Source organism: Genypterus blacodes, unplaced genomic scaffold (assembly GCF_046128005.1).
Source record: "Genypterus blacodes isolate CSIRO-AG114 ecotype Tasmania unplaced genomic scaffold, CSIRO-AGI_Gbla_v1 ptg000108l_1, whole genome shotgun sequence".
Classification (NCBI taxonomy): domain Eukaryota; kingdom Metazoa; phylum Chordata; class Actinopteri; order Ophidiiformes; family Ophidiidae; genus Genypterus; species Genypterus blacodes.
The window spans coordinates 1,026,751-1,054,365 of record NW_027466912.1 but is presented as its reverse complement, the minus strand read 5'-3'; the positions used below and the strand labels follow the sequence as shown (position 1 = coordinate 1,054,365).

The window sequence follows — 27,615 nt, the reverse complement described above, 5'->3', positions numbered from 1 at the left end:
TGTTGCAATGTGTGGAACCTTAGGGCAAAGCAGTGTAACTTTGGCTGTCCTGTCACAACATGGTTGAGTGGTGGAGCTGGCAGTCCCTGGTAAAAAAAGGACAGACTCTTTAATAACAATATTTAACACACCTTTACAAATCTACACAAATGTAAACCAATAATTGATGGTGAAATGTATAAGTTCAGTATAAACATAGTATGTATATATACTATATGTACAGTATGAATACACATATTGTATTTTTATAATGCAAACATGGGCGATTTTGTTTGTTTTTGTTCCCTTTTACCTCACCCAGCCCTTCCTCTCCTGTCCTTCCTCTCCATGGCGATACACACAAAAGCATGTCTCTAACTAGTTCAGACAGGTTGGGTGTCATATAACGCCCTCCCCCCCTCCCTATTCTATGGAGGACTTTTGGAATGAGGGTGTGTGAGTTCCTGACAGGCACCTATTGCAGGTATCAGCACGTCAGTCACATGTGCACCAATGAGGACACGGGGGAGGAGAAACGAGGAACAACTGTGTCACTGGTTTTGTGTGTGGGTCTCTGTGTGTGTAATAGTTTCTGTGGGATAGATTGTGAAATCCCCATCTTAATGATAGTTTCACATAATGCATGGATTATTGTTTTGAATGGCTGAGAAGATTCTCTCAGGGAGTATTTATAACTTCAGAGGAAACTATAACTTGTTTTCCATGGTTGTTTATTTAAGCGTCAGGCTTGCACAATAATTACAATAATTATAAGGATGTTTTAAATAAAAAGTATTCCAGATGACAAATAAATATAATGCTTTACTCTACTTCAAACAATTGCTGTGTGTAGATTTACAGTAATACTAAAACAGTTGTACTCTTTTATCGTTCCTAGTATGAAGACAAAATGATTCCTGTTTTTCCAGTTTATGTTTGTTGTAATTGTGTAAGAATATCTGAACCTATCAGATCACACTGGCAGATTCTGTATTACGTAAAAAAAACAACACTCGGAACAGAGAGAACATCCTTTTCCTCTTAAACCATTTCAAAAACGTGCACACACTTCCACCAACCCTTTCTTTCCTCATTGATCACATCCTCTTAGTATCATCAACCAAATCGAAACACTGTGCTTCCTGAAACAAACTGATACCACACAGTAAAGCGGAATCTCCTAGCTATATTGGATATTGTCCCACCGAGAGGAAGTATTTCAACACGATTAACGTTTCACAGCTCTCCTGGCTATTCATTTACTAAAGAAGTAGGGTGCAACAAAGTTTTCCTTTATAGTCTTTGCCAGTAGATCCAACTTGCCTCATTTACAGCACATCGATCACATTTACAAACACAATAATCAATATCAGAAGAGCTATATTTTAGATTCTTTAACAGTGTTCTTCAATTTCGGATGTTACTATATTCTGCAGGTATATAAAAACGTCATTTTCTTTCCTGATATTACGTGTTTCTATGAAAAGGCATTAAAAGTTGAATGTTCTCTAAATTAGTTCTTACTTAAGCGTACGACATTCTTCTACAAATCCTCAAACTGCACCTTTACAAAAGGAAAAGTACCAGACAGCAAAGATTAATTAGTCATTTCACAACACCATCTCAGTCTGTCAATAAATAATGTTGACTTTTCTTTTGGTGTCAACACACAAAATACACTTGAAAGATAAAAAATGTCGTTAGAGTTCGTAAAATAAATCTGAGCTGTTAACATCGTTGTACCTTTTTAAAAATCTCTCGGAACTTGAACATTTTCTCTGCGAGAAACACACTTAATGCTGCACTAGGTAACATTGAAGGAGGTTAACAGCTTACAGGTTAAAGACACAGTAACAGTAAGCAGGGGAATGTCCATTACGTAGATTAGCCTCGGACAAATAAAGTGAATTTACAGGGCCTCAGATTGATCGGAGAGGTGGGATTTCTATAAAATCTTGCCTAGTGCAGCAATAAACATTCCAAAGTCAAATAAGATAAAAGGGCAGCTCGATGAGATCTAAATAAATCATGTTTTGCCGTTTTCATTCATTCACAGGAGCGTGGGGGCTTTGCTGGGACGGCCCGTTACTGGTGGGGATTTGCTTCTCAGCTCTTTACTCTTCAGACTGACAGGCTGAGCCACCATTAGAGCCGGGGCAGAGAGGTGGTGGGCGGCGGCCTTCTGCTGATGAGCGCTGTTGATGTAACTGGAGATGAGCAGGGTGACCTCCCTGATCTGTCAAGCAAACAAACCAAAGTATTAATTGGGATTTAATTATACTCACCTTGTTGACACTCGGGTTTGACTGAAGTGCCTTGACTTGTTTTCATAAATCAGAATGTATAATTAGTGACATTAAGCATCATGTAGCTCCCTCCTCTAACCTTGGAGGGGTCCATAGCAAACAGGTGCTTCTCTGTAGGTTTGTCCTTGGTGGCGTTGGTCCCGATGCTCTGTCCCACCACAAGCATGAAATCTTGATTGCAGCCTCCAAACGTCATCAGGTTCTTGTAAGGGTGGGACACTAGAGGCTTCTGCAGAGACACACATGGCTTTATATGTAATGTATCATGGAGCAACATTGTCATTACATTTAAATTCAAACACCAAGGTATTTAAACAGTTGGGCATACGCAAGCTTCTTAACTTAGGGTTGCATGGTGTCTAAACACCAGTGATTTCTCATTTAATTGAACTGCAATGTTTGCAAGTCAACAGGGCAAACTAATGAGAAGACAAAGAGAGAAGCAGATTGCAGATGCTTACGATAGAACTGTGCTCCAACACGCTGATACCGTCTTCATGCACCGCCAACCAGACACGAACACCCTGCTCTGGAGAGGGGGTGATGGACTAAAATCACAGAGACAAACAAGAAAAGGAGGAAATGATCAGTTTGGATCAAATTTTGATGGAATCAAACTGAATGTATTTGTTGTTTATGTTAGGTCGTGTTCTATTTCTGAGCAAACTTTGTTCGTTCATTTGTTCTCGGGCTGATAAGATTCATACAGCTTTAAGAGATTACAGCTCACCTCGGCCTCCAGCAGTTTGGCGCCAAAGAACGTCCACTTCCTGGCCACGGTCAGGTAGATCCTTACACACTCAGACGGACTTCGCCCCCTGAGTGAAGCCCAGCGTGCGGAGAGACGTTGTACTAGTTGTCTGAGCGAGATATGGGAAAGGCCATTATGTGAATTGCTTGTCTCAGTATATCAGCGGTGTTACTTTGTAGACAGATATTGGACACCTGGGTGAAGTTTGCTGTTGTTTATTCCTTCACTTTACAGAGTTTGAGCCGATTAGATATACAGTATAAAAACCTTCCTGGCATATTTAACTATTACTATATGAACAGATGGAGTTACTGTTTGTTTGGGAGGAAATGAGCCAATTCATGCATACTAGGAATTGGACGTACAGCTGCTGGCGTGTTGCAGTACCTGCGTTGGTCCTCAGATGTAGTCCTGCGGTAATGTTTAGGATAGAATCTCTCCAGAACCTGCTTCAGGGTTTGGTTAGACTTGGTCTGGGCTGATCCAGGAGCAGAGAACGGACGCTCGAAATCCCCAAACTCTACCTGATGAGTATTACATGCACTTCAGTCAAAATGAAACTGTCCAGTGTACTTTGGTTTCATTTTCTTTTTTTCTTTTTTAAATAATGAATTGATAATTGCAGAAACCAATGTAATTTCTTTTTTTTACTATTTTTTACAGGCATCAAAATATATCAAATGCATTAATTCATCGCTTAGTTGAACTGAGATTGAGATGAAATGAAGCCTGGACCTGAGCTAGCAGGGCAGCCATTTCCATAGCCAGTTCCTTGTTGACAGGAAAGTGTCCCACTACGATGGCCTCATTGGTCTGATAGGCCAGCAGCAACCTCTCCCTCTCCGACTCCCCTCTCACCTGGAGAGAGAAATACAGCCTGGGGGGGTGGCGAGGTGCAAGAGAAAAAGATAGACAAAGAGAAATAGAAGGAGGGGATAAGGGACAGACCAGATGGGGGAATACAAATACAACACACACATAAATACACGAACAAAAAGTAAAAAACAAGATGTGAGGAAACAGTTGGTTCCATCCTCTACCTGCTCTTGTAGGTAAGTCTAACGGTCCGGGTGTTCTCAGACTTGCCAGTGTGCTGCTCCTTCGAGGCTTGCTCCCATTTGGAGATGATGTCACAAATCTGTGGATGGTATAAGAGAAGTTGAAGGCGTAGGACTTGAAATCAACCAGTGATTGATCATCGTGAATAAGAGATGCACCACCTTGATGCCTCCTAGCAGGCAGTGTTCCAGCTCTCGTCCAGTCGGGTCATCAGTGAACAAGCTGAACCCAGACTGCCCTGTTTTTCTGATGCCGGTGTCCTGGTTGAGGCGACACTGGAACTCATCGACTGTGGTCGACGCATCGAAGCTCACAACCTGTGGAAAGAACCTGTGTGAGTTCAGGAGAGCGATGTCGATTCCTGCTTCATGTGTTTGGGAACGTATTGAGACGTTTGTGCCAGAATCTTTGTGTGTTTGGTTAGAGTTATGCTTTCGTTAGGTTATGCTTTCGTTTCAAGAGTTTAACCTGGAAACCATGTGCCGCATCCATGGAAAACACCTGTGATCATGTATGTGAAACTATAAGTAGTTAAGTTATCGACATTTCCAGTACATGACATAAACAGTATAAGCATCGACTGGCACTTTGTGTTTTGTGTCCTTTGCAGTCACTTCCCTTTTCTTTCTTTACACACAAAGAAACAATTGTAGTATCTGTTCTGCATTTACAGTATTTGCCACCGATTTATGGTATTAATAAATGCAGGGAGTGACAAAGTTCCGCACAGTGATTCTGGGTTGAGGTCAATCTGACGACACGCTAGAACGGTGATCGTACCTGCAACCAGTGCAGCTGCAGCAATGGCTGTGGCAGCTGTGTTTGCTATGTGGTGCAGTTGAGCAGAGAGTGAACATGTGCACGGCAGATTAAAGATGTGTGTGATGTGGCGGTATACCTGGTACGTGTTATTGAGGAAGTGAACGGGGACGCTGAAGGGAAGTGAATGGTGGTAGGGATTCCTAAGTAGGATGGACAGGATTTCCATACGGGATGGCCTGGCCTGCCTCTCACCCTTCTGCTGCTTCCGCTCCAGAGAACGCTGGCAGTAGATGGCGTACTTACCCACCTCTGTCCTGGGGGCGCCATGATACAGTGACAACTTAACAACATAACAATTGGAATTAAATCACAAAAGTCTATCACATAGTTTTGTCAGATTTGGGACATTGGAATTATGCTTGGATGGGTAAATTATACATTTCACTACATTGCTTAAAATGAATTCATCCATCCTACATGTAGCCCTTGATGGAAGTGCTGGAAATATAAGCCAAACCCTATTCAAATATTCAAGGTATTTGCATTACATTTGTGTATGGAAAAGGGAAAAAGACACGCAGACAAATGATGTGCGGAGCAATAACTACACTTCTTTGATAATGAAATGTCTGTTTCGTCACTCAACCATATCGCTGACGAAGTGTGGCTTTCCAGAAAACACTAAAGAGTTCTAAATAGTTTTAAGTCAACTCAGGGGAATATAGATCGAGGCTTATCCTTGAATCTATTATGTGTATGCTTTAACGCTGACTACACAAAAAGCTGCATACATTTGTAGTCCCAATGCAAGATTACAAGAGTTCCTGACATGATGTGATTTATATTGTTGCAGTGGTTTTAGCTGACATGTTGAATTGTGACTGTGAAGTTTTAGTTAAGTTCAGGGCACCTCGTACTTCCTTCCTCACCTGGAGTCTCCATGTCTTTTGAGATGAACCTGGAGCAGCCAGAGAAATGGATGCTGAGGGAGAAACAGGCCGACACACAAGGCCAGGAACTGCCAGCCCTATAGAATGACCCACACACACACATTGTTACCTATCTCATTACAAACAGAACAATCTACAAAAACTATAATCAGCTTTGATTTGGGCGGTTGGCTGCATGTCTGCCCTCTGTTGTATTGTGTTTGTACTGCAGGAGAGGATTTGAATTCATTTATTTGATGAGGACTTTAAGCATCAGATGGTCAGGTGGTGTGCTTTTGTTTTATGTAAAACCTGTGATGTGGTGTTAAAAAGAGAGCAAGGACTCCTAATTGCAGTTGTTGACATACGTCCTATATCTTAGCTTAAGTCAAGTAAATGAGTAGTTATTATACCCATTTACTCTGTACGTCTAGAAGATTCAGACGGACCTGTAGTTCCACTTCAAAATGTCAGCGTTCCAACTAATAGCAAATACAACTGCTGCCACCGTGTGGTGAGAGCATGTACCTGCAAGGGCCCTGGATGACCATGTGGCTGCCTCCTGCGGGTCTGCTTGATGAGCTGGCAGAAGAACTCGTTCTGAAGCTCAGGATGAGCCAGACACACCTGTAAGGCGCTCTGGGCCAGTGAAACGTGGTAGTCAATGGCCGGGGCATCAATGGCTACATTGATGAACAGCTGACAGGTCTGAGGATAGATGATTGTTGACCGGTTAAAAGGTTAAAAGGTTAGGAACTTGGCTTGACTGGTCAATTCTGAGCCTAGCAGTTGGAGATGTTACTATAATTGATTTTGATGCTGATGTTTGTACAGATGGATCTACTGTATGGGTGTGCATGTGTTTGTACCTTAAAGAGTTTAACAGCCTCTGTCTGCAGGGCCTGTGAAGGTAGAGTGGTGAGAGGAGATGACAGAGCCTCCTTGCTGAAACACAATACAGGGTGTCTCCAAATCTGAGAGTCTGAGAGAGAGAGAGAGAGAGAGAGAGAAAGAGAGAGAGAGACTAACTACAAGATACTGTTTTTTTGCCTCTCAAGCCACGAGGATGTTGTCATGACAATGGTACTCACTCGGATCTCCATCCAGGTGGAAAAGTTTCCCCACCAGCTGTTCAAACTCAGTACCCACTTTACCCACTGTGGTGCCCGCTGCCACAGCTAGATGATACAGCCATGCATCCTATAAAGTCACACATATTAACATCAGTGATCACAAAGGTAGACAAAACAAACACAGAACCAACAAACATCAAACTTAGATCTTCCCCATCCATTTCTGATCACAATGTTTGGCTGTACAGAAAGATTTCGCAATATATTGGATTATTTGCCATGATAATACTTTTACAATATGACAAATGCTGAACCAGCACGAGGGAAAGTCGTGCACTAATACTGTCCGCCTCCTGCCTCAATTTGACCTCTGACCTTTTCGTGGCGGGATTCAATGAGTAGGTAGGTGGGTCCTTGCTCCTGTGGATGGATAGTGATGGTGAAGGGGGCGACCTGTGAGCCCCACCCACACGCCTTCAGGTCCTCGTCAGAATCGTGGGATTTGTCCACCTCCTCCACTCTGGCCTCCCACAGTTTAATCTGGCCCAGTGGGAACTGAAAAGGGAAACACACACACACAGACACACACATTCTGTAAATTCTTTCCTCTGGTTTGAAGACTGGGAGCATTACAGTGCAGTTGAATTTTACCTTGTCTTCTTGGCTGCGGAAGTAGTACAGTGTTTTGCCTATCAGAGCACACCAAACCCTCTTGGAGTAGCCATGTTTGACCTACCATACAAAGAGAGTACAATATTCAGTAACTGTAGTGAAATGAGTAGTGAGTACGTACAGTATGATATGCACAAGTGGGGATATGGGGATGTTTGCTTAGCTTGTGTTTGTTATTAAAGATACACTGCTAAGGATAATGTGACTGTGGGACCTTGATGAGCAGTCCCTTCATGCCGGGGCGAATATCTGGCTGAGTAAAGAGAGGACTGGCAGCCTTCACCCGCAGGACACTCTGTAGGACCCTCAGCCACTCCTCCAGCAGGTTGGGAGAGTCAGCCTTCAGGTGGTAAACCCGCTTCCCTGTCACTATCTACACACAGGCACAAAGGAAAAAAAGCAGCAGGTAAAAGGGAAGATCTTATTTTCAATGATGGCAGACGTCTAATGTTGGTCTGAACATCTTAAATCAAAGCAGGGTTGAATACCTGCAGAACCTGTTTCCCATCTCCACGGGTGATGCTGCTGGTGGCATTGACCTCGATCTGACCCTGAGGTCTCCTGATCACATCGCTCTGCCGCAGAATGGATAAAGATTCAATATAAACAAGGAAACAGGTCTGATAATCTTACATTTATAGACTCCTGCATCTATGGAGTAAAGCTTGATTACTGGATTTACGTTTGTAATATGCTCATAATTCAAAATCATTCAAAAGCAACATTTTAAAAACCTGTAAAAAAAGCAGCTACATATAAAATTAGGAATTATAACTCACAGGTGACTTGTAGTAAAGTAGTTCTCCATCTTTAAGGACAAACCAACGTCTCTTCCAGGTTTTCTTCCAAGTCTTTATCATCTTTAATAGGTAGCCTGACTTCTCCATTGGCTCCTTCAAAATAAAACACAGGTCATTCTGTGTAGATCTCATACAGATTTTCAATTTCGGAGATTTACGTGTCAGGCCACACGCTCTGGCTGTGTATGACCAGTCATGTCTCCTCACACATCTGTGCATCCGTGTAGACTGAGAGACTGAGCAGCCTTACACTCTTGCCGTTGTCGCTGGCTGAAGAGCAGGTCTTGGGGAGTTTCTGCTCCGGCTCAGAGCACTCTGTGTCAGTGGAGTAGGCATCGGGAGGAATGGCATAGTCGCTCTCTGATGTCATGGATGACATGGACACAGCTGGGGAAAAAGTGGTAAAAAAGGGTTTACACAACAATGGGCTTTGTTCAGCATCAGGATGTGTGTGTGTGTGTGTGTGTGTGTGTGTGTGTGTGTGTATGTCATAGCAAAAAATTGTGTCAGGAAATGTTGGTACCTTTAGAATAAAACAAAAAACTCTAACTCTAACTCTTATAATTAAATAACATAATCTCATTCATCAGCTCTAACATGCAAGAACATATTTCCCTTTTAATGTTGTGAGAATCCAGACTGATCACTTATGTGTTTGCTGTACCTCTCTTAAGGGAACGCGGACTGCCCGGGTTGCTGTCCTTGTGGGAGTTGGAGGAGGTATGGGAGCTGCAGAAAGAGCCGTCTTCCTCTCCTGAGCTTGAAGACTCCTCGGAGCTGGACGATTCATCTGACAATGGACTGCTACTCAAAAGAGTGGCTTTCTGTAACAAAGGTGAGGTCAGGGGTAAATGCACAATCTGTACAGTATTCACCAACACACACAAACACATACGCTCTGCTTACCCCCTTCAGTGTGGAGTAAACTGGAGTCGTCATGTTTTTATAGATGAGGGAGGTGTAAAGCACAAAGGCAGGGTAGGAGGACTGGAGAGAGAGATCTGGAACATGACAGTGCAGTTAGACATTTAAACTCCTCTGTACTTGCAACCTGCCAGTGGTTCTCAGTTTCCTCCTTTTACCACTGTATTACCTTTGCTGGCAGGGTCGGAGCAGGACGTCTCAGACAGTCTGATTCCTGATTTGGCCACCGCATAGATACGACTTTCCTGCAGAAAAACTTCAATTAATCAGCCGAATTACTACATTTTAATCTTATGTTTGCTGGAACGTTATGAAAATCATGGAAGCATATTAAGAGTATGTGAATGCTGTTGAGGATGGGCACCTCAGCAGCAGATGGCATTGCGATTGCTAGAAATCGGAACATTAGGCCATTCATTTCTGACGTGATGTGTATGGAATGAAAAGCATGAAAGAAATTAGTTAAATAATCAGTTAAAGGTCAAGAAAGGTCAAGAAACTACGTATATTGACGTCAGGCGGTTCAGTCCACTAACACGGATGTTGTTCTTTTATCATGCATACCAGTCTCAAATTATAGTACACACTGGACATTCTTACCCAGGAAGGGAGTCTGTGCAGAGGGGGAGTTGGGGGCTTGTTGCCGGGTACAGAGCTGTCACAGTCTGGCTCCGCACCAGTTTCAGCTGGAGCAGGTAAGGCTGGCAAGGGCGGGAAGGTGGGTAAAGTTTGTGAACTGGGAGGGAAACGAGGAGGCGTTTCCCTGCCCGTTTCCTGGTCTAGGTCAGTTTCCTGTGGCCGAAGGGGGCGCAACATGCTGAGGGCGTTACGTGTTTTTCCATGAGCTGCCTCAGTGCTGATTGGCGGCTGGCTCAGGTGCTTCTTGGCCACAGCAACAGTCAACCCAAACCCAGTTGGGGTCCGAAGCCTGGGATGTTTGGGTGAGGCAGGGTTGTCCCTGGGGTCCTGGGGCGGGTTGGGCCGTTTAGGGGTGAGGGCTAGTGTGAGGATGGGGCTGGGGGTGTTAGGTTCACTCGAGGATGAGGAGGAGTCAAGACTCTGTGATTGGAAACGTTTGTTTAGCTCCTCTGAGGTGCAGTCTGCCAGCTTGGACCCTTGTGTCCCCTCCTCCTCCTTACCACCTCCCAGCAGCCCGTCGATCAACCCTAAGTGGCTGAATGCAGGGCGCTCTGCACGCTGCATGTCGTCATCAAATAGGGAGCTACTGTCATCAGACGCTGTCAGGTAGGCCTCGCTGCCGGGGCGGCTGAATTGGAGAGTGCACACTTCACCCACTCCTACACCCTCACACACTACTCCTCCCTCCCCCTCTGATGCAGCACTGGAGAGCACAGAGGAGACACCACGAGACTCACGTCCACATGTGTGCTCGCCAATACTTTCAGATGCACTGTCATCCTCCAGGGAAATGCTCGGAAGTCCAGTCTGGATATCAGCGTCTGTCCCCGAGGGTGCTGCTGTCCGCTTACTACTCCTCTCTGTTAAAGAAAAACAAGTCACAATCAATATCCAATAAGGTTTAACCCCATAGCTTTGGAGCTAAGTGTCCCTAAGGTCTTACCAGTGTTCTCTCTGCCCTCTGTCTCTCCCTCAGGCTGTGTGCTCAGGGTCCTCTGTGAGGGTGCTGGACCGGTGAGCACCTGAGGGCTCTTTCCCCTAACCTGGAAACAGCCAAAGGTCAGACTGCTGAGACGCTGAGCCTCCCCTGGCCTGGACAGAAGTCCTCCTCCAGCAGCACCAGTCTTCTGCTCCAAGGCTGGAACACACACAAACACCCACTTACCCACACTGTAACAGTATCAGAGGGCATATGGATACGTTTATGCTTGCATGTATCTCTTTGTCTGCGTGCTTTGATGATAACATAATACAATTTCTAAGTAATTTCCCGTTTCCCAATTTGATCTCTTGATCTACATTTCAATATCAGTTCCACCAAATTGTATCAAAGATGTACATGAATGATGATGTCATGCATGATTTAGGCCTCAAAAGGACTTCACCTTCTATTTGTTTCTGCAGCTCCACAATCTGAGCGTCCTGTTGCTTGTTGGTTTCTCTCATTGCAGCATTCTCCACCTCAAACTGAGGAGTAATCATGATTCAAAAAACATTCATCAAAAGAGATCCGTTTCATGGATAATTAATGTCATAATTCATGTACCTCTGACAGCTTCATCATCACCCATTCTTTGATCTTAGCTGCTTTCTCCTCCACAGTTTTAGCATCCTGAATACGGATCTGTTTCTGGAGGATGAAGACAAAGGGGGAGGTGTTTCTTTAGACGACATAACAAAGAATATTCAGAGAGATGGAATTGACTGAGTATGATGGTGTGTTTACCTGCTCCTCCACTTGCTGCTCCAGCAGAGCAATGACCTCCTCCTTCTCCTGCAACAGATTTTGCAGGTCCTGGCACTGTTGAAACAAACACACCTCTGAGTCCCCGGATTGTCCATCTGGTGCCTTCAGCTTCTCCTCCATCCATTGCACCTAAACCAAAATGCATGAGCATAGACAAAAATATATGGCAGGTTAGATTGTATTGGATTGTACAGGTGTATCTCAGAAAGCGGCACTGAGTGAACTGTGCTGCTGTTTGGGTCTTTACCTGCTGGTGTGCGGTGAAAGCTCGTTTTTCTGCATCGATCACCTGTGTCTCCAGCTGCTGAATCTAGGAGAGATGGAGATTTGATTTGATTTGATCACCTGTTTTTCTCCCTTCTTATTCCTTCTCATTTGTGTATTTCTTGCTATTCTAACTCATAATAATACGATATATGCCCATCCATAAATGAGATATACAGTGACACATCCTATTACTTCACCTGGGCTGTGGGATCTGAAAGCAGTTTCCCTGCAGCTCTTCCATCCTGAATGTTTTTGTACCCACAAGAGGTGAAATATGAAATCCAATTCAGTCTAAAGCCAGAAACAACAGCACCAAATAAAGACTGAAAGTGCTGCATGCTAGAAATGAAACAGGCCACTCCAGATAACACTGCATGCTTTCTGTCTGCTCTTACAGATTCTTAATATTTTGTGACTCCAAAGTGAAGATATTCAAAGTGCATAATGGAACTATACCTGATTATTGAATTATGTGCAACATGGGCAAAAAATCTGATTCATTAAACTATTTCAAGTTCCACATATCGGCAGTAACTATACAAAATGCAGCACGGACTTTGTTGGCCAGAAAAGGCTACATTAGTTCATTTACAACACCTCTGAACTGTTTTAAGCTCCATAAAACACCTGCGCCATCATCAGTTACATGATGGTGTTGATGATGATGAGGTGTCATATCTATAAAGATACAGGCAGCTCTTTGTGTACGAAGATCAGAGAGATCATTTGGAACCTGGTATGAGAGTGTTAAAACCACAGTCACACCTACAGGTCACACAGATGTCACACGTTGACTAAAGCACACGTATACACAACCACACACACACACACACACACACATACGCATACACAAATAGACCACGACACGTTCACCGGTGTAACAATTGAAATAGACCCAGTGAGGCTACTCCCTGTGGGAATGGGAGAGAGATGACTTCATGAGCAACATTCCTCTGAAATTCCACAGCGCGAGGAAGAGCAGGAAAATCAGTGTCTTTTAGGGGAAACTCTTGAAAACCTCAGCAGCTTTTTGGAGGGAAATATGTAGGAATGTCTGCGGAGCAATTATACAGTATAACCACCACTGTAAAGTCTTCGCAATCTAGATCTGTGACTGTTGAAATACATTTTTAGGGATAATATAAATGAAAAAGTAAAACAAGGATCAATATTAATGCAAGGTTGACTGTCAATATCCAGATAAGGTGTTCGGATAATGACATCACATTTTATTGCAAAGCGTAGTGGCCAATAGGGGCCGACATGCTCACACAGGTGTTTTCACTTAATTTGATTAGTCCTCTGCTCAGATGAAAGGTTGGCATGGTGACGAGTCTGAGTTTTGATCTTGGGCCCGCTCGTAAAAAATCACGTAGAGTGCAACACTGAGATTAGTTTGTGTGACTGCTGCCGTGTTTCATAACCAACAAAGAGTGAATTTGAACAGAATTCAACCTTGCTATGAAGAGTGAAAACTGCATTCAGCTGCTGTGTGAATTTAGCCAATGGAAACTGGCATGGCGGCGCTCCAGGTTTCCCCCTGTTGCCCATGTGAAGTTCCAGGGACCAGAAGAACTGGAACCAGCTCAGTCCAAAAGCAGCCACACCCAACAAGAGGCGCTCACTGTTTCCACTGTAAGTCACTTTGCTGCGAGGCTTCTGTGTGGTTGATTCATTCATTTCAAAGAGAATTTGGAGAATCTGATTCTAAAAGGGGTTTTGGAAGAGCTGGCCTGAAAATGATGCTGACTGTGTGTGTATTCTCTCTTTCCTTTGCACATTTGGACCGGATCACTTCCAACTCAATCTCTGAAGATAGTGTTGTATCCAAAATTCCAAAATACTTTTTAGCTTCCAGATGATTCATTTGTTTTTGTATTCGACTTCTGATGTGATTTTATAATTTTCATTTAATTTAAAAGTACCCACAGCACACACATTTGTTTTGCCAATAAAACCTACTTATCTGATCAAAACAGATATAAAAAAGACTAATGTATCTCTCAAAAGCACACACACAGACAGGAACACACACACACACACGCTCCCTTTACTTTCAGTGCCTTCTCTATATAGATCCAACCCTGTACCCGCAAACAACAAACCACATGTACCTCTCTCAATAAGATATATCATCTGGCAGAGAGCAGCATGTTAATTACAGGGCACGTATCCTGTAGGCTACAGCTGGAGACGACATACACACACACACACGCTGGATATATATATAAAAATATATAAAAAGCCATAAACACACACTGTCTGATGATATTCTCCTGTGGATGAGACTGTGGATGAGACTGTGCATGCCGTGTCTGCGCATCTGTTCTGATCATTGTGTGAATTTATATAGGGTGAGGACTCGTGGGGTGTGTGGCAGTTTGCTCACAAAACCAACGTATTATTCTTAATCGGTTATGATTTTTTTTGTGTTCACAGTGGAAAAGTGAGAAAGTGTTCAAATGTGGCATTGATCATAATAATTTTCTTGCTGTTGATGGGTGCTGTTGCGCCATAATGCTATTTAAAATGGAATTAGAGGCATAGAAAGAAATCACAGATGATATTGGAAATAGGCTGGGAGTTAGAATTAAAGACCTCTGCCCTCATAACCTCAGAAAAATGCCCTATTACCTCTGCAGTCATTCGCTGCAAACTCCAGTTCAACTTCCATTCCTGGAATTCCACAACTGACTCTATGTGGCCAACTTCCCCATGCTCTCTCCCCCCCTCTCTCTCTCCCTCCCTCTCTCTCTTTCTCTCCCACTCTCTCTCTCTCTCTCACTCCATCCCTCCCCCATCACCGCTCCATCCACAGCCAGGCCGCCAGCTCACAAAGCCTCTTTCTATAACTGCTGAGGCCCTCGGTGCTTCACTCTCTTACTTTGCTTCAACAGCAGGTTTGTGTACAAAAATCCTACTTTGATGCAGAGACACTAAAGCTAGATCCATTTTCCACAGGATATCCTCTCAAGCATCACCCTAACCACTATAGTTAAGATTTATTCATAGCCAAATGTCAATGAGAACTGTAACTAAAACATGATAAGGGTTTTATGCTTTTATGCTGTGATTTCAGTTCACACAGGGAAGGATGATGGACTCACCACATCATCGTTTTAAGAGTCATGAAAAGGTAGAATACCTCAATGATAGCTAGATTAACTGCTACATGATTGGTCCATATGGTGCATAAACCCTGTCTGCCACCGTAGGGAGGCTATTTTGTTTCTTTCCAAATGTGGAATCAATCAGAGTGGAAGGCCAAACCAGAATATGCCACTCCACCCCTTGCGGTTTATGTGTGCGTGTGTGCGTGTGTGTGTGTGTGTGTGAGCGTGCGTGTGTGTGTAGGTATGCATGAAAGCGGGAGTGTGTGTATGTGAATGTGTGTGCATGTTCCTTGTTATATTTCGTCTTTAAAAATGAATTTTCTCCATCTTTTCACTGGATAAATTCTAAATATCTCTTCTGTGCCAGAGCGGAAGGTTGAAAATTATCCATGTTGATACAATTATGTCATAAAAATCTTTACTAATAGGATATAGAATGGTGACTTTTCCCTAGGCAGACAGACAGACAGATTAGAGAGAGACAGTGAGTATCCCAGGTTAAAACGGTAAACTGACAGAGAAAATCTAACACACATGGCCTCTTTGTCGGCACCGTGAGATGCATGGCCTACTGTTACAGCTGGGGGGCCTCTTGCCAAATCTAACGCCACTCCCAAATACCTGCACACAGACACACACATACACACACACACACAGACACATCCGTCTTCTAAGCACAATCTGTGAGTCAAAATGCTTTAGGAATTAATTATGACTTCGCGTGAATGCAAACATGTGCACACACACAGAGACTGACTGACTGCTTAAGCTTGCAAGCTCACTTCCTGTGCAACACACACACACACACACACACACACACACACACACACACACACACACACACACACATTAACAGTTAACTAACCCGGGAATTTCCTCCCCAGGGCAGGTCAATCTTTACACAAAGCTTCAATTTTTTCCTCCTCCTCTCTCTCTCTCTTTACATTTCTCTCGGCTCTCTCTTTTATGTCCACCAAAGGCTTTCTAAGATTTCAGCAATTTGCCAAGTCGACCAAAGTTTGAGTTAATTCATTTCCAAGATGTTTTAGAAACTGATTTATTTGACCGCACACACTTTTTGTTGAGTTGCAGTTGCAGTTTTAGATGGGTTCACCATTGACTTGATAGAGGTCAATTCTTTTGATTTCTTCCAGAGAATTCTTCCGTACTGGTGTTCACCACTATGTCCAACACTTAAGAAAAGACAGCAACACACTCTTATGATATTACCTGGACATCTCATGCAATTACTGTATACCTGTGCAAGTACAACAGAACCTACAAGTTGCCGTGCTTCAATGAATGGACGCCAGCCTAGACAACTGAGTGAATCACCATTCAGTCTTATTATGTCTCTCTGACCATTTATAGGCCCGTCCCCGCTGTGAGACATTAGGGGGATTTTGTTGTGACGTACATGTGCCCCCGCACAGCTTTAAAACAACAAGCTCTGACTGAGGCGCTGGGAGCCACAGAGCAGAGAAACAACATCAGCAGGGGTCTGAATGTTAACACGATGATCTCACTGCATCAGGAGGTCAGCCCGCATAAGGTCATGGGTCATTCTGCAACAACCCTACACGAGTAAAATAACTACATGGTAATTCCGTAAGAGGGAGTCATGGGTAGTGTGCATACTTTGATATTAAAAGAACAAATTAAACAACAAAAAAAAAAAATCTTTCCAATAAAAACAATAGAATGCAGTTCAGTTCTGAGGTCATTGTAGAATTAATTTGCAGTATTCCAACGCCAAATGATCTTATAATATAATTATCTTACAGAATTTTACAGTGATTTCAATAAATGTTATGTGATATTCATTCAGTTTATACTTTGCACCCAAGGCAGTTTGGTTTGTGAACTAAACACAGACAGTAAACAGTAAAAGCTGTGGTGAATTTCAACACAACATACTTTAGCAGTGGCTTCACAGAGGCACATTGTGTGTTATTCTGAGTTTATGTAGTGAGTTGTATGTTGTCGACTGTAAAACTATTTTAAATGTAGTTTAAATTCAACCTGGCCAAAAGGGCGGATCGGTCTGAGAATATGATGCAGAAACTCTTTCACATGTGCTGCAGAAAACCCACCAAAGACAATTTCTCTTCCAAGTTTCTCAGAGTTTGTTTTGCTGTCCAGCTGAGCTCACTCTGACTCTGTAATTGACTGGAGCTGGGTCAATCCCATCATGCAGTTCGTGGTGGAGCCCTGTGGTCAGGCTGCTGTTTACATTTGAGCTCTAATCAGCCTCCCTGGAGAGCAGCCTCAGATCTAGGCCACCGAACAGTATGGGCCGGTCCAGTGCGGGGCCAACAGGGCGGGAAAAGCGGCTCTGTGCCCACTAGACACACCAGGAACCTCTGCCTGAGTGTGAGTTTGGTTTACTCTACTTCTGGTCTTGTGAAGACTAAATGTTCGGTCATTTTAAACAATTGCCAGCATCTTGAGTAAAACATTAAGGCAGCGTTGCTATTTTTGTATTGCTATTCTCCCAGGAACGATCAACTCTACTCTACTATCCAAATGAAAACTACACAATCCAACACCAGGACATATTTGGATAAATGCAGTAATACCCAGCAATCATTTTAAGGTTAGGATTGGAATAAGATACAGGTTAAGACTAGGAAAGTGGTATGGGATCACATTTCAGACAAATAACTGGTGTTTTACTAATTAATTGCCAATTTAATCCAGTGAGGCAGCTAAAATTGGTAACTACTGGTTTGAGAATTCCACTATGGTTGTTTGTTAAATCCCTCTTAGTTGTTGCTCTGCTTGATAATAACTTAACAAGTATCGTCTGAAAAGTAATAGAATGTAACCTTTCTCACACTCTCTGCTACATCTGATCTAAAATGATGTCACAAACTCCTCCGCCGGTTTGAATGGATGCTGATTGAGTGAAGTTGTCCGCTGTGACATGAAGCAGCATGAAGCTTGATAACAGCGCAGAGGACACAGCAAAAGGAAATCTGCTTTGTGATACAGGAAGCCGGACAAGGCTTGTTTTGTTTTGATACACCAGTGACTCTCATTCCTGTTGTCTCATCAGGAACTACTTTGAAATCATGTGTGTGAGCTGACAGAGAGTAAACCAGCAGTGTCCCAGGCCCAGAAGCGAATGTGCGACTATTTGCTGCTCAAAGTTAATGTGTCGCAGATGAACAATAACACTGATTTACAGGATTAACTTTGCTTTAGCTCACCTTGTCAGCTGTGAGCTCTCGTATCTTGATGATCTGCACTCTGAATTTCATGAGCAGAGCCTCCAGGACCATACACTTCTCCTTCCAGTCCTCCTGGCCCATGGTCTCCTCTCCTTCTGCCATAAAACCCTATAGAACACACACACACACACACACACATCAGAAACCCTTTCTTCAGTGCGTTCCATTGCATTGGGAATTATTAATGTGATCAAATATATTGTGAGTGTGCAGCTATTAAGATTAATGAGTATAAGACTTTGTTTGTCCATTGTAGTTAGAGAGATGGTCAGTAAGCTAAACGGATACATAGGTATACATAGAATAAAATCCTTTTCTCTTCCACTATAAGTGAGAAAGGAGCACTAATGAAGGCAGGGTTTTCAATGTCCTGCTCAAGGACACTAGGGCAGGATGGATGGTTGCTTATATTACGTTTGAGTTCAAACTGACTGATTACCTTTGAAATACCTTTAATTTTTGTGCAGGTATTGTTTAGTCATTGCCATGCCAGAAAAACTCCTGGTATTAAGTTTCAAATCACTGAAATCACTGAATTGAGACTCTCAAGAAAATTGGAAAATAATCTGAGAATGTGTTCAGGACAGGGACTTTGCAGCAGGGACCATCGCAGTATAATTATAGTCATCTTATCGGAGCTACATGACAGTGACTGCACCACATCTGATGTTAAATAAATGGCAAATGACTGACAAACCTACATACAGTCCTCTCTCATCATAATGCGGCAATATTTGTCTATTGGAGTGACAGGAAAGGAGATGCCTGTTGTTGTGCAGGAGTTTTGCCAGTAGCTGACACCTGAAATATTCCAGAGTTGAGCCCAGCTGGACCAATGTGGGCAGTGGGCGTATCGCTAAGTGCTGTCCAAACAGAAAAACAGGGCTGTTGCTCCAAAACACCTCGACACCCTTGCTATTCACATGGGACGGACTTACATCACGCTTTCCAGAGAAAACAGATGTAGACAGAGAAAGATAGATTGAGTGAAAGAGAAAGAGATGGGAATCTGGTAGGGGGAGAGAAGGAGGAGGAGGAGGAAGAGGAGGAAGATAGTAGAAAGTCTGGGTTTCTCTTCCACTGTAATAACCTCTCATTACCCGCCTGGCCTCTGCACAATGAGACTGCAAACATATGTGGGGAAAGGCCATAAAGAAGTCTCTGCGGGCTTATTTCTGTTGCTTGTTTGCTGTGGTAAACACTGACTAAGGTTTTTTAAAAAAAGAACTGCTGTCCCCCCACAAAACATAACAACATGAGTGACTTTCAGAAATTAAGTTCATGTATATTACAGCACAGTTATACAAAGCTGTGTGTTAAGAATAAGATCTCATACCTGCTCCATTAAGTTACCAATAAGAATGTGTGGCATCCTAACATGGAAAAATTTTACTTTTGTTTTTAAGTTACACACTGTAGGTTTTGATTGGCGCTACAGTTGGATAATTGATCTAATCTAAACATAATCCCTCCAATTAATTATAAAAACAATCACATTTTACAATGACCTTAGAGCTCAGACAGACTTAACCCAGTTTTTTGTTAAAACTATGCAACAAAGTTTAATTGGCTTTAGACTTTGGCAAGAGTTTAAGACTTTATGCTCTGTTGTATGTGATAAAATCAATTTATTATTATGGGTCTTGTGGTGTCTCTGGTGTATTCAGTTCTATGCTCAGTTACCTCATTGTATTTGTTGTGGCATTTCAGTGGAAGTTCCACTCCCCCTGAACTTCCATGTAAGTACATTTTTGGCACCATTCAATAAAATCCTATGAGACTTTCAGTCCATTTTCTAGATTCTAGATATGATTTGGTTCATTTTCTGCCCCCTAAATCATTCCCTGTCCACTTACATTCCTTCGTCATCACTCCACAGTGATGACGAAGTGGTGGGTGGAGAACATTTTAGGCCGTTTAACACCTAAACCATGGCCCTCTGTCTACCTGTCTCTCTGTCTGTCTGCCTGCCTGTCTCCTTCTTTCTCCCACTTACTTCCTGTTAACTAATGTCAGTGTACACAGACAGCATGCCACAGTGTGTGTCTGACTGCTCGCTGTACCAGTGATGTAGTAAAACAAAGAGCCATTTAAGCCATATTGTTTACTGTTTATATTTATGAGAAGATAACTGTATAAAAGTATGTTTTTGTGGCTCTCAACAATTATCTTTTGTTTTATAATAACTTGCTATAACATATAACATTTGTCTACGAAGCAGTTGTACACATCTAGAGACCATATTCAACTTTATTTTGTTAACTTCTGACACCACAACAATCCCATATATACTCATAATTCACCTCAAATACCACTCTATACACTTTTATGGGGCTCTAGTTTCGTTTAATTAGAAAACGGAATACAAAAACTGAAAATTTCGAACTTTTTCACAGCCATTCATCCTCCATAAAATCGACATTTTCACATCGCGACAATACTAAATAACAGTAAATGGAGAGAAACGTATAAAGTTTAAGAAGAAAACGAAAACAGCCTCGTTTGGATACAAATCCCTCTTCCGTTACCTTTTAATGACAACCGTCAATTTTCATCTTAGTTTCTCAACTTACCTTTGGGAATGTTTGTTGCAAGGAAACCATACGCGGGACTTCACGCCATGTCGACTCCAGCAGCCGTATATCTCAAATTAAACCTTGGAAAAAAATCCGAATTCATTTGTAAAATGATGGATTTCTGTCGCGCTCAGAGTTTTTCATTTCAGCACTCGGGCAAAAGTTGGACTTGGGATGGATTTCGGGGGCGTGACTCTGTTGTGATCCGTCCAATCAACTTGTTCGGTATGCAGCGGGCGTGTCTATCCAAACGTCAAGGATCATAGGCGAAAAGTGGGCATCTCATGAATATTCATTGAGAAGGACCCAAAATACCACTATGTGATTGGTTGAATTAAGACTCGGTGTGGTGAATTGCATGAGACATTTAAGTTATGGAAAAATAAGTTCCAACATGGATTAATAGCCCGCTGAGATTCATATCAACGATACAGCTCATTTGAATAGCAACGTAGAATAAGAGGATTTTAAGGGAGAAAAAGAACAGATTTGCTCTATGATTGACGTATCCTCTGACCAATAGAAACGAGGAGCGCTTTTTCGTGTGGCTGGAGGGAGGGCCATCAAAGTTGACGGAAATTACGTATCACATGTAACCCTGGCTGATTTCAATTTAGCTGAAATATTATTAACGGGTAAAAGATTTTTGCTTCAAATCAAAAAGAGACACGGGATACAAGTAAGCCCGCTTGATGTGTACAACAGCAGTTATTGTGAAACAACACTTAATAACAATTAAATTACAGTTTTAAGCCGGCATTGGTAGATTTTGTGTTATAGTGTGTGTGTCAGCTCAATTGTATTTTATGTTGAAAGATAAATTTACCGGAAGTTACGCGCTTTTTTGTACGCTTGACGCTTGTTGCTAACATTGAAGTCCAAACTACCCACATGTGCAATCGACGTGGACAATATAACAACAATTTTCCGCTCCACTCTTCTGAACTCATTCTGCATTTAGTGAGTGTTTCGTTATTTGTTTGAACTTAACTGATTCTGTCTGTCATTGTGTATGAGTTTGTTTGTAGTCAGTGTCAGATAGCCGGCATGCTACCTTAGCTAGCAGGACTAAAGCTAGCCAAGGTAGGGAAGTCTCAGGTGGGCGGTGATGTTCACAGAGAAAGAAGATGATCTGCTATTGCCAGTAAATAAATGAACGGAGAGGCTCAGTCTTGCTGTCAGACATTTGTGGAATTTGAAACTCTGACCTCGCAGCTAATAGCTAAAAGTGTGAAGTGCCACAACCAAGCCACCTATTTTGTTGTATGCTGGACTTAAAGTGGTGCTCTTCATACAGGACTGAGTCATGGTTGTAAAGAAGAAGACGGCCAAAGTTGAAGCGGTGGTGCTGGACCAGGAACAACTGCACAAGCTTATAGGTAAATCATATCTGAGCCAATTCTAAGTCAATTCATTTGTGATTTTGTGGTAAATACAAATAATCGTGCATGGTAAAGTGACAAACTGTGTTACTATATGGTAAACGTGTGTCTGTGTCTCTTTCTGTGTGTTTGTGTTCTGCTCAGCGTCCCTCTCTTTGGATGACGGATTGGATGGAGTCAGGGAGGTTGCAGAGACTCTGCAAGCTTGTTTAAAGCTCAAAGAACCAGTGCAACAGATCCAGCTGGTTAAGAAGGTTAGTACGAGACAGAAATAGAACTGCAGAGCACCTTAAACGTGTTATAAATCAGAACACAATACAACACCATTGTGAGCACCAGTTAAGTAATGTGTATGCTTGTTTGTGGCATTAGGCGGGGTCCCTGTTGGAGGCGTTGAGTGAAAATCAGCCTTGTGGAGCTCTTCTGCAAGCCTGTCTGCACACCCTGGCTCTCACCTACACCTCCCTCCAGGCCAAAAACCCCCTACGTCGGGCTATTGCCAGGTACAGGCTTATTTGAGTGTTACTATGACATGAGGTCACTGTGTTACTTCTTCACCAACAGTATGCATACAGTTATTCGTGGCTTCTTTGTAAAGTAAACACCTCCTTGTGTCTTCCTTCACAGTGCCTTGGGTTCAGTGCCTGCCTGGCTAAAGGAGGAAACAGTAGAGTCTCTGTCTGCCTGCCTGTCTGACTGTATGTCTAATCCAGCTTCAGACAAGCATCAGCACATCATAGACACCATCAGTGCCTGCCTGGATGGCTTCCCTATCGGTGGGTGTGCGATCGATCAATAATAACTGCCCAGACTTTTGCATTTAGGTTCCAATGTGCAGTTCAGGGATTTACACGACTTTTGATTCCTTGTAATATGAGTCGACTCTTCTTTTCTGTTGTGTAGTTCCAAGACAAATTGCTTTGTGATATTTTGTTTCCAGGTGAGAGCTGCATTCACAAGCTGCTGCCAGAAGGTTAGTGTCCTTATTTGATCATTGAACATTTTCTCAAAAGCTCTTGCTGATCTTTTAGAAAAGCCTTAACCTTGTTGACCTTCTCTCTGTGTGCAGTGTTGCAGTTCCTTCAAAAAACACTGAGTGACTATCTTCATCAGAACAGGTATAGAGGCTTATGTTGTGTTTCCTGTTTTTTTTAAAGGTGCTTTTTGTAAAACAGCACATGCAAGTAATATAATGTGAAAATGTGTCCTTTGCAAAACCACAGATGTTTCTGTATTTGTAGACCTAGAAATTGAATTTTGACCCAGGTGTGTGTTCCTCCCTGCTATTGCCAAAGTGGTCTAGTCGGCCGTCACATCGCTCAGGCCCAGCTGATGTATTCCTGTCTAGCTGCGGTGAAGACCTCCATGCTGGTGGTACAGAGATCCCAGGAGCTCGTCGGTGCTGCGCTGCATGCTGACCCGGATCACCGCACACTGCAGAACACACTAAGCAGCCTCTTTGGCTGCTACATACACATCCTCACTGATGGTAAGAAACAGGCGTAGAATCTGTGCGTCTGAATGTGTCTGCTTAAACAAACTCGTAACAGATGCACAGATTCATAAGGATGTTACAAAAAGCCAAGAATGTTGTGTTGGCAAACCAATCATCAGCTCCTTTCATCAGATTTAGACACATCAGACACATTAATGAGCCAAGGGTTGCATGGGGAGTCCCAAACCACACATTTGCTCAAAATAGAATGTAGCAACATCATTGATTCATTATTATATTAAGCCAAGTTCATCAGTGTATTCAGAGCGTAGTTGCCTTGCTCAAAGCACAATGATGACAGTCCGTTTCAGAAAGAATCATGTTTCTTAATCTAATCAAATGATGATGGCCATTCAAGCATATAGATAACCATGGATACCAAAGACTGCTTCCTCTTTCCTCCTCTCTTTCTCTTTTGTGTCTCTAGAGGAATTTATCCAGGCAGTCCAGAGCACAGCAGGCATGGCTGTGGTGTTGTTAATCAGGTCTGTGATGGGTGCTGGAGGTGATGTTGCCTCTGTGGTGAGTACTTCTGATTAACCCACAGCTTTGTTTTAAACTAAATTCTACATCTCAACTCATTGCCTGTGCATTTCTCCTGAAGTTTGTATCTAAAATGGATTTTGCAGACTGTTTCATTCATTCTCTTTAAACTCTTCTTTTTTAAACACACATGTCTTTGTGTTGCAGGTGTGCAGTCTGCTGTGTAGGTCAGTGCAGGGTTTGCATCCGGTCCCTCACTGGCTGAAGCAGGGCTGCGAGGGTCTGTTAGCCTGTGATCGACCTCCGGGTGTCTCCCTATATCTGTGTCACGGGGCCCTCGCCATGTTGAGCTGGAAGAGCGCTCTGCCAGGGCCGCAGTGGGAACAACTGCTTCTGTTGATCCCCAAAACCCTGCTGGAATTAGATGTCAGGTAGGTCTACCTAGTCAGCATTTAATACACGACTTTGTAAGCCAAGTTGTCAGGAAATGAAGATCGCAGTTGTGATCTCAAAAGAGTGTCTTGAACTAAAATGTGTAGCTTCTAAAAAGTTATTCTAGGGCTCTTCAAAGCTTTTTTAATCATTTTCTGATTTCTTTATTATTTAGGCCCATAGCAAACATTGGTTGTCTGAGTTAGATAAGTGTTTAAATCTCTCTGTTTGTCTGTCTGACTCAAGCATAAAGGAGTCCAGTACAGCTATGGTGGTGGCTCGGGTGCTGACTCTGTGGAGTGCAGCTGCCTTGGAGTGCCTGCAGGGGGAGACACAGCCCTGTCCTGCTGGTCTCCAGCAGTGCTTCAGTGGAGGATCAGAGCTACATCAGTGCCTCCTAGAGCACATCTACTCTCACTGGGAGCATCCTCTAGATGGGGTACGCCACCAGACCCGCACCCTGTTCCACAACCTCCTCCTTCTCCATCAGCACACCAACCCCTCCATCTCTGACCCAACCAAAGACCCCTACATCACAGACCTCACTCAAAGTCTGCTGGGGCTGGAGTGGCACATGAAAGGAAAGTATGGCTCCTTAAGTTGTCTTGTGGATCTCTATGGGGCAGAGTACCTACTTGATATAGAGGCCCAGCTGCCCGCCTGTCTTCTGGGCTTGATGGGTGACCAGACCTTGGCTCCTCATGCCAGCGACCTCTTAGAGAAGCTGTTCGTCAGTCACAAGGGGCAGCTGGCTGCTGAGGCCAGTGCGGGGGGCAAGATCGACACAGAGGACTGGATGCAGCCTTGGCACCAGACGTGGGTGAGCCCCTTGCTACAGGTGCTGTGTCGAGCCAGATTGGATCAGACCACTTACATCCTGGACTATTTCCTACCCAAGCTGCTCCGCTGCAGTCCCTCCAGTCTGTCACACATGGTGCAGGCTTTGCAGAACACACCGCCCTGTAGCCAAGGTAAAGGCACTAATACACTTAAGCCTACACATAAACAGATGCACTGATGTCCCCTAGATCACATTAACATATCAGGATGCCTAGATATTCTGCTAAATCCTGTCTAATTTCTCAATTCAGTCCGGTTGTTGTTGCTGTGTATGAAAGGTTTCAGGTGCAATGCTGGCTTCTTTTCCATATCTGCCATTTCTTTCCCACATCATTGTCACACCACCCTTTTACAGTGCAATCCAAGTTTGAAAAACATGTGGAATTGTCTCGTCAGCTCCTCCAGGCAGCAGAGGTGCTGTCGGCGCTCTGATGACTTGCCTGCGTGCGGCCAGGGCCCAGGGTGTCCTACCTTGCTCAGAGGAGGGTCTGTGGGGAGGACTGGTGCCCGTCTCCCTGCTTCAACAAGTGCTCGTACACAAACACGATCAAGTGAGTTTGTCTTTATTCTCGACTTTTAAGTACTCTATGCCTATATTTGTCTAATTCATCATTCATTATGTGGAATGTCTCCTTAATTTCCATTATATTTGTGTGTCATCAATCTTACTGTCTAGGTAAGGATGGATGCTCTGGGCTTGGTGTGCGAGAGCCACCGCAGCACTGAGGTTCTAACCTCACAGGAAATGGACTTAATCCACCACTTCCTGCTGTTTAACCTCAACAGTCAGTCACCCGGTGTCAGACAGCAGACAGTCAGCTCACTGAAGAAGGTCAGTAGCCCCCTCAGCAGTCGCACTGTTTAAGAGACACCTCCATGTTTCAAACACAGGAATGCTGAATTTATGAAATACTTGATTTTATATATCAGTTCATCCAAAACACTAATAGATTTGTAACGTTTCAGCTCTCCCCTGTTCCAATTCAGATGTGTCAGTCGAACATTATTGAGTTATAGCAGACATAAGTATAATGCATGTTGATTTCTGTGCAGTTGTTATGTAGAGTGAAGGATAGCAGTCAGCTGCTGCAGAAGAGACTGAGCCAAGAGAGACGCCAGGAGCAGAGAGACAGAGACCAGCGGACACTGGACAAGTATAAGGTACACACCCTTGATGTTAATGAGGTTCAGCAGGGGATGATCACTCAGTTCTGTTCTTGATTTATTTTTCACTCTGTATGTGTTTTGCGTGTGTGTAGGAGTTCCTATGTTGTCTCTGTCTGAAGCTGTTGGAGGTTTTGCTTCCTGGAGCTTCCTTCTCCAAGTGCCTTACGTCCCTTCACCTGTTGGTTCAAGTGGGCGATCTGTTCACCTTCACCACAGGTACACCATCTGTTCACATGCACAGCTACTACAGAACCTATGATGGGAAAATAATGCAGTGAGTTGTGTTGATACATATAAACATGCCCCTTCTTTCCTCACCCCTTGCTCTCTTGTCCGCAGGACCTGATGTGTTTGCCCTTGGTGAAGTCATAACCTCTGCCCACGCTCAGAATGTCCTACACTCTGTTGCCAGCAACTTCCTGGAAGTCAAGCAGCTGGCTTCAACATTACTACAGCAGCTTCCTCCGTCTGCTGTGGAGCTTCATGTTAGTATGATGGCCAAGACTAGTGGCTAAGCAACAATAAGCCTTCTATTTTCAGCAAAAGAAATAAATGAATAGCTCTCATTTGAGTAATATTTGGTTAATTACACCTTTGTTTTGTCTTTGTTTTATTAGATTCCAGAGAGAATGCGTTGTGTCCTTAAAGCTGCTTTGGACCTCAGCACCAGCACCAAGCCTTTCGACAGTGTTTCAGCAGCCCACCTCCTCAACCTGCTGCTCCGACTGCCGGACCTGAGCCTGGCACTGCTGCACTGTGCCGAGGAGCAGCACCTCACTTTCCAGCCTCCCTCCTCACCACAACCCCAGGCTTCTGAAGCCCTCATCCTGGAGCTCAACACGCTAACCGGTAAGATCTGGCAGCTACTGTACAATCAAATCATGATAGGTGACATACAGTATTTGACAACATGCAAAGACTAAGATACAAGGAGAAGTATACTAAGATACAACAGCATAAGATATGGAGAATCATCATGTTTTAAA

The 27,615-nt window shown here is 43.4% G+C and overlaps 2 protein-coding genes across 2 annotated transcripts in view; one reads left to right on the top strand and one right to left on the bottom strand.

The window, feature by feature from the left end:
- Positions 1–417: 417 nt before the first annotated feature.
- Positions 418–20,986, bottom strand: plekhh2 (pleckstrin homology domain containing, family H (with MyTH4 domain) member 2). Its single transcript, XM_076160967.1, has 30 exons — positions 20,828–20,986; positions 18,234–18,362; positions 11,889–11,951; positions 11,621–11,770; positions 11,441–11,524; positions 11,280–11,361; positions 10,838–11,032; positions 9,856–10,754; positions 9,425–9,500; positions 9,238–9,332; positions 8,996–9,155; positions 8,582–8,718; positions 8,311–8,424; positions 8,020–8,106; positions 7,746–7,904; positions 7,511–7,591; positions 7,235–7,414; positions 6,878–6,986; positions 6,656–6,768; positions 6,315–6,494; positions 5,787–5,884; positions 4,994–5,171; positions 4,257–4,412; positions 4,077–4,174; positions 3,772–3,913; positions 3,424–3,560; positions 3,016–3,145; positions 2,747–2,833; positions 2,365–2,514; positions 418–2,215 (listed from the first exon to the last, which is right to left on the bottom strand). Exons 1-30 carry the CDS (start codon positions 20,855–20,857, stop codon positions 2,030–2,032), a joined length of 4,485 nt encoding a protein of 1,494 aa, XP_076017082.1. The 5' UTR covers positions 20,858–20,986; the 3' UTR covers positions 418–2,029.
- Positions 20,987–21,682: 696 nt separating this feature from the next.
- Positions 21,683–27,615, top strand: part of thada (THADA armadillo repeat containing) — a 58,151-nt gene continuing 52,218 nt past the window's right edge. Inside the window, exons 1-17 of the mRNA XM_076160878.1 lie at positions 21,683–21,790; positions 22,128–22,209; positions 22,357–22,466; positions 22,585–22,715; positions 22,840–22,988; positions 23,153–23,185; positions 23,282–23,330; positions 23,508–23,701; positions 24,135–24,229; positions 24,398–24,621; positions 24,869–25,593; positions 25,859–26,013; positions 26,139–26,294; positions 26,516–26,623; positions 26,722–26,845; positions 26,969–27,114; positions 27,247–27,478. Of these exons, the coding sequence (XP_076016993.1) occupies positions 22,137–22,209; positions 22,357–22,466; positions 22,585–22,715; positions 22,840–22,988; positions 23,153–23,185; positions 23,282–23,330; positions 23,508–23,701; positions 24,135–24,229; positions 24,398–24,621; positions 24,869–25,593; positions 25,859–26,013; positions 26,139–26,294; positions 26,516–26,623; positions 26,722–26,845; positions 26,969–27,114; positions 27,247–27,478 (2,704 nt within the window). The 5' untranslated portion in view covers positions 21,683–21,790; positions 22,128–22,136. The remainder of the gene's footprint in view (positions 21,791–22,127; positions 22,210–22,356; positions 22,467–22,584; positions 22,716–22,839; positions 22,989–23,152; positions 23,186–23,281; positions 23,331–23,507; positions 23,702–24,134; positions 24,230–24,397; positions 24,622–24,868; positions 25,594–25,858; positions 26,014–26,138; positions 26,295–26,515; positions 26,624–26,721; positions 26,846–26,968; positions 27,115–27,246; positions 27,479–27,615) is intronic.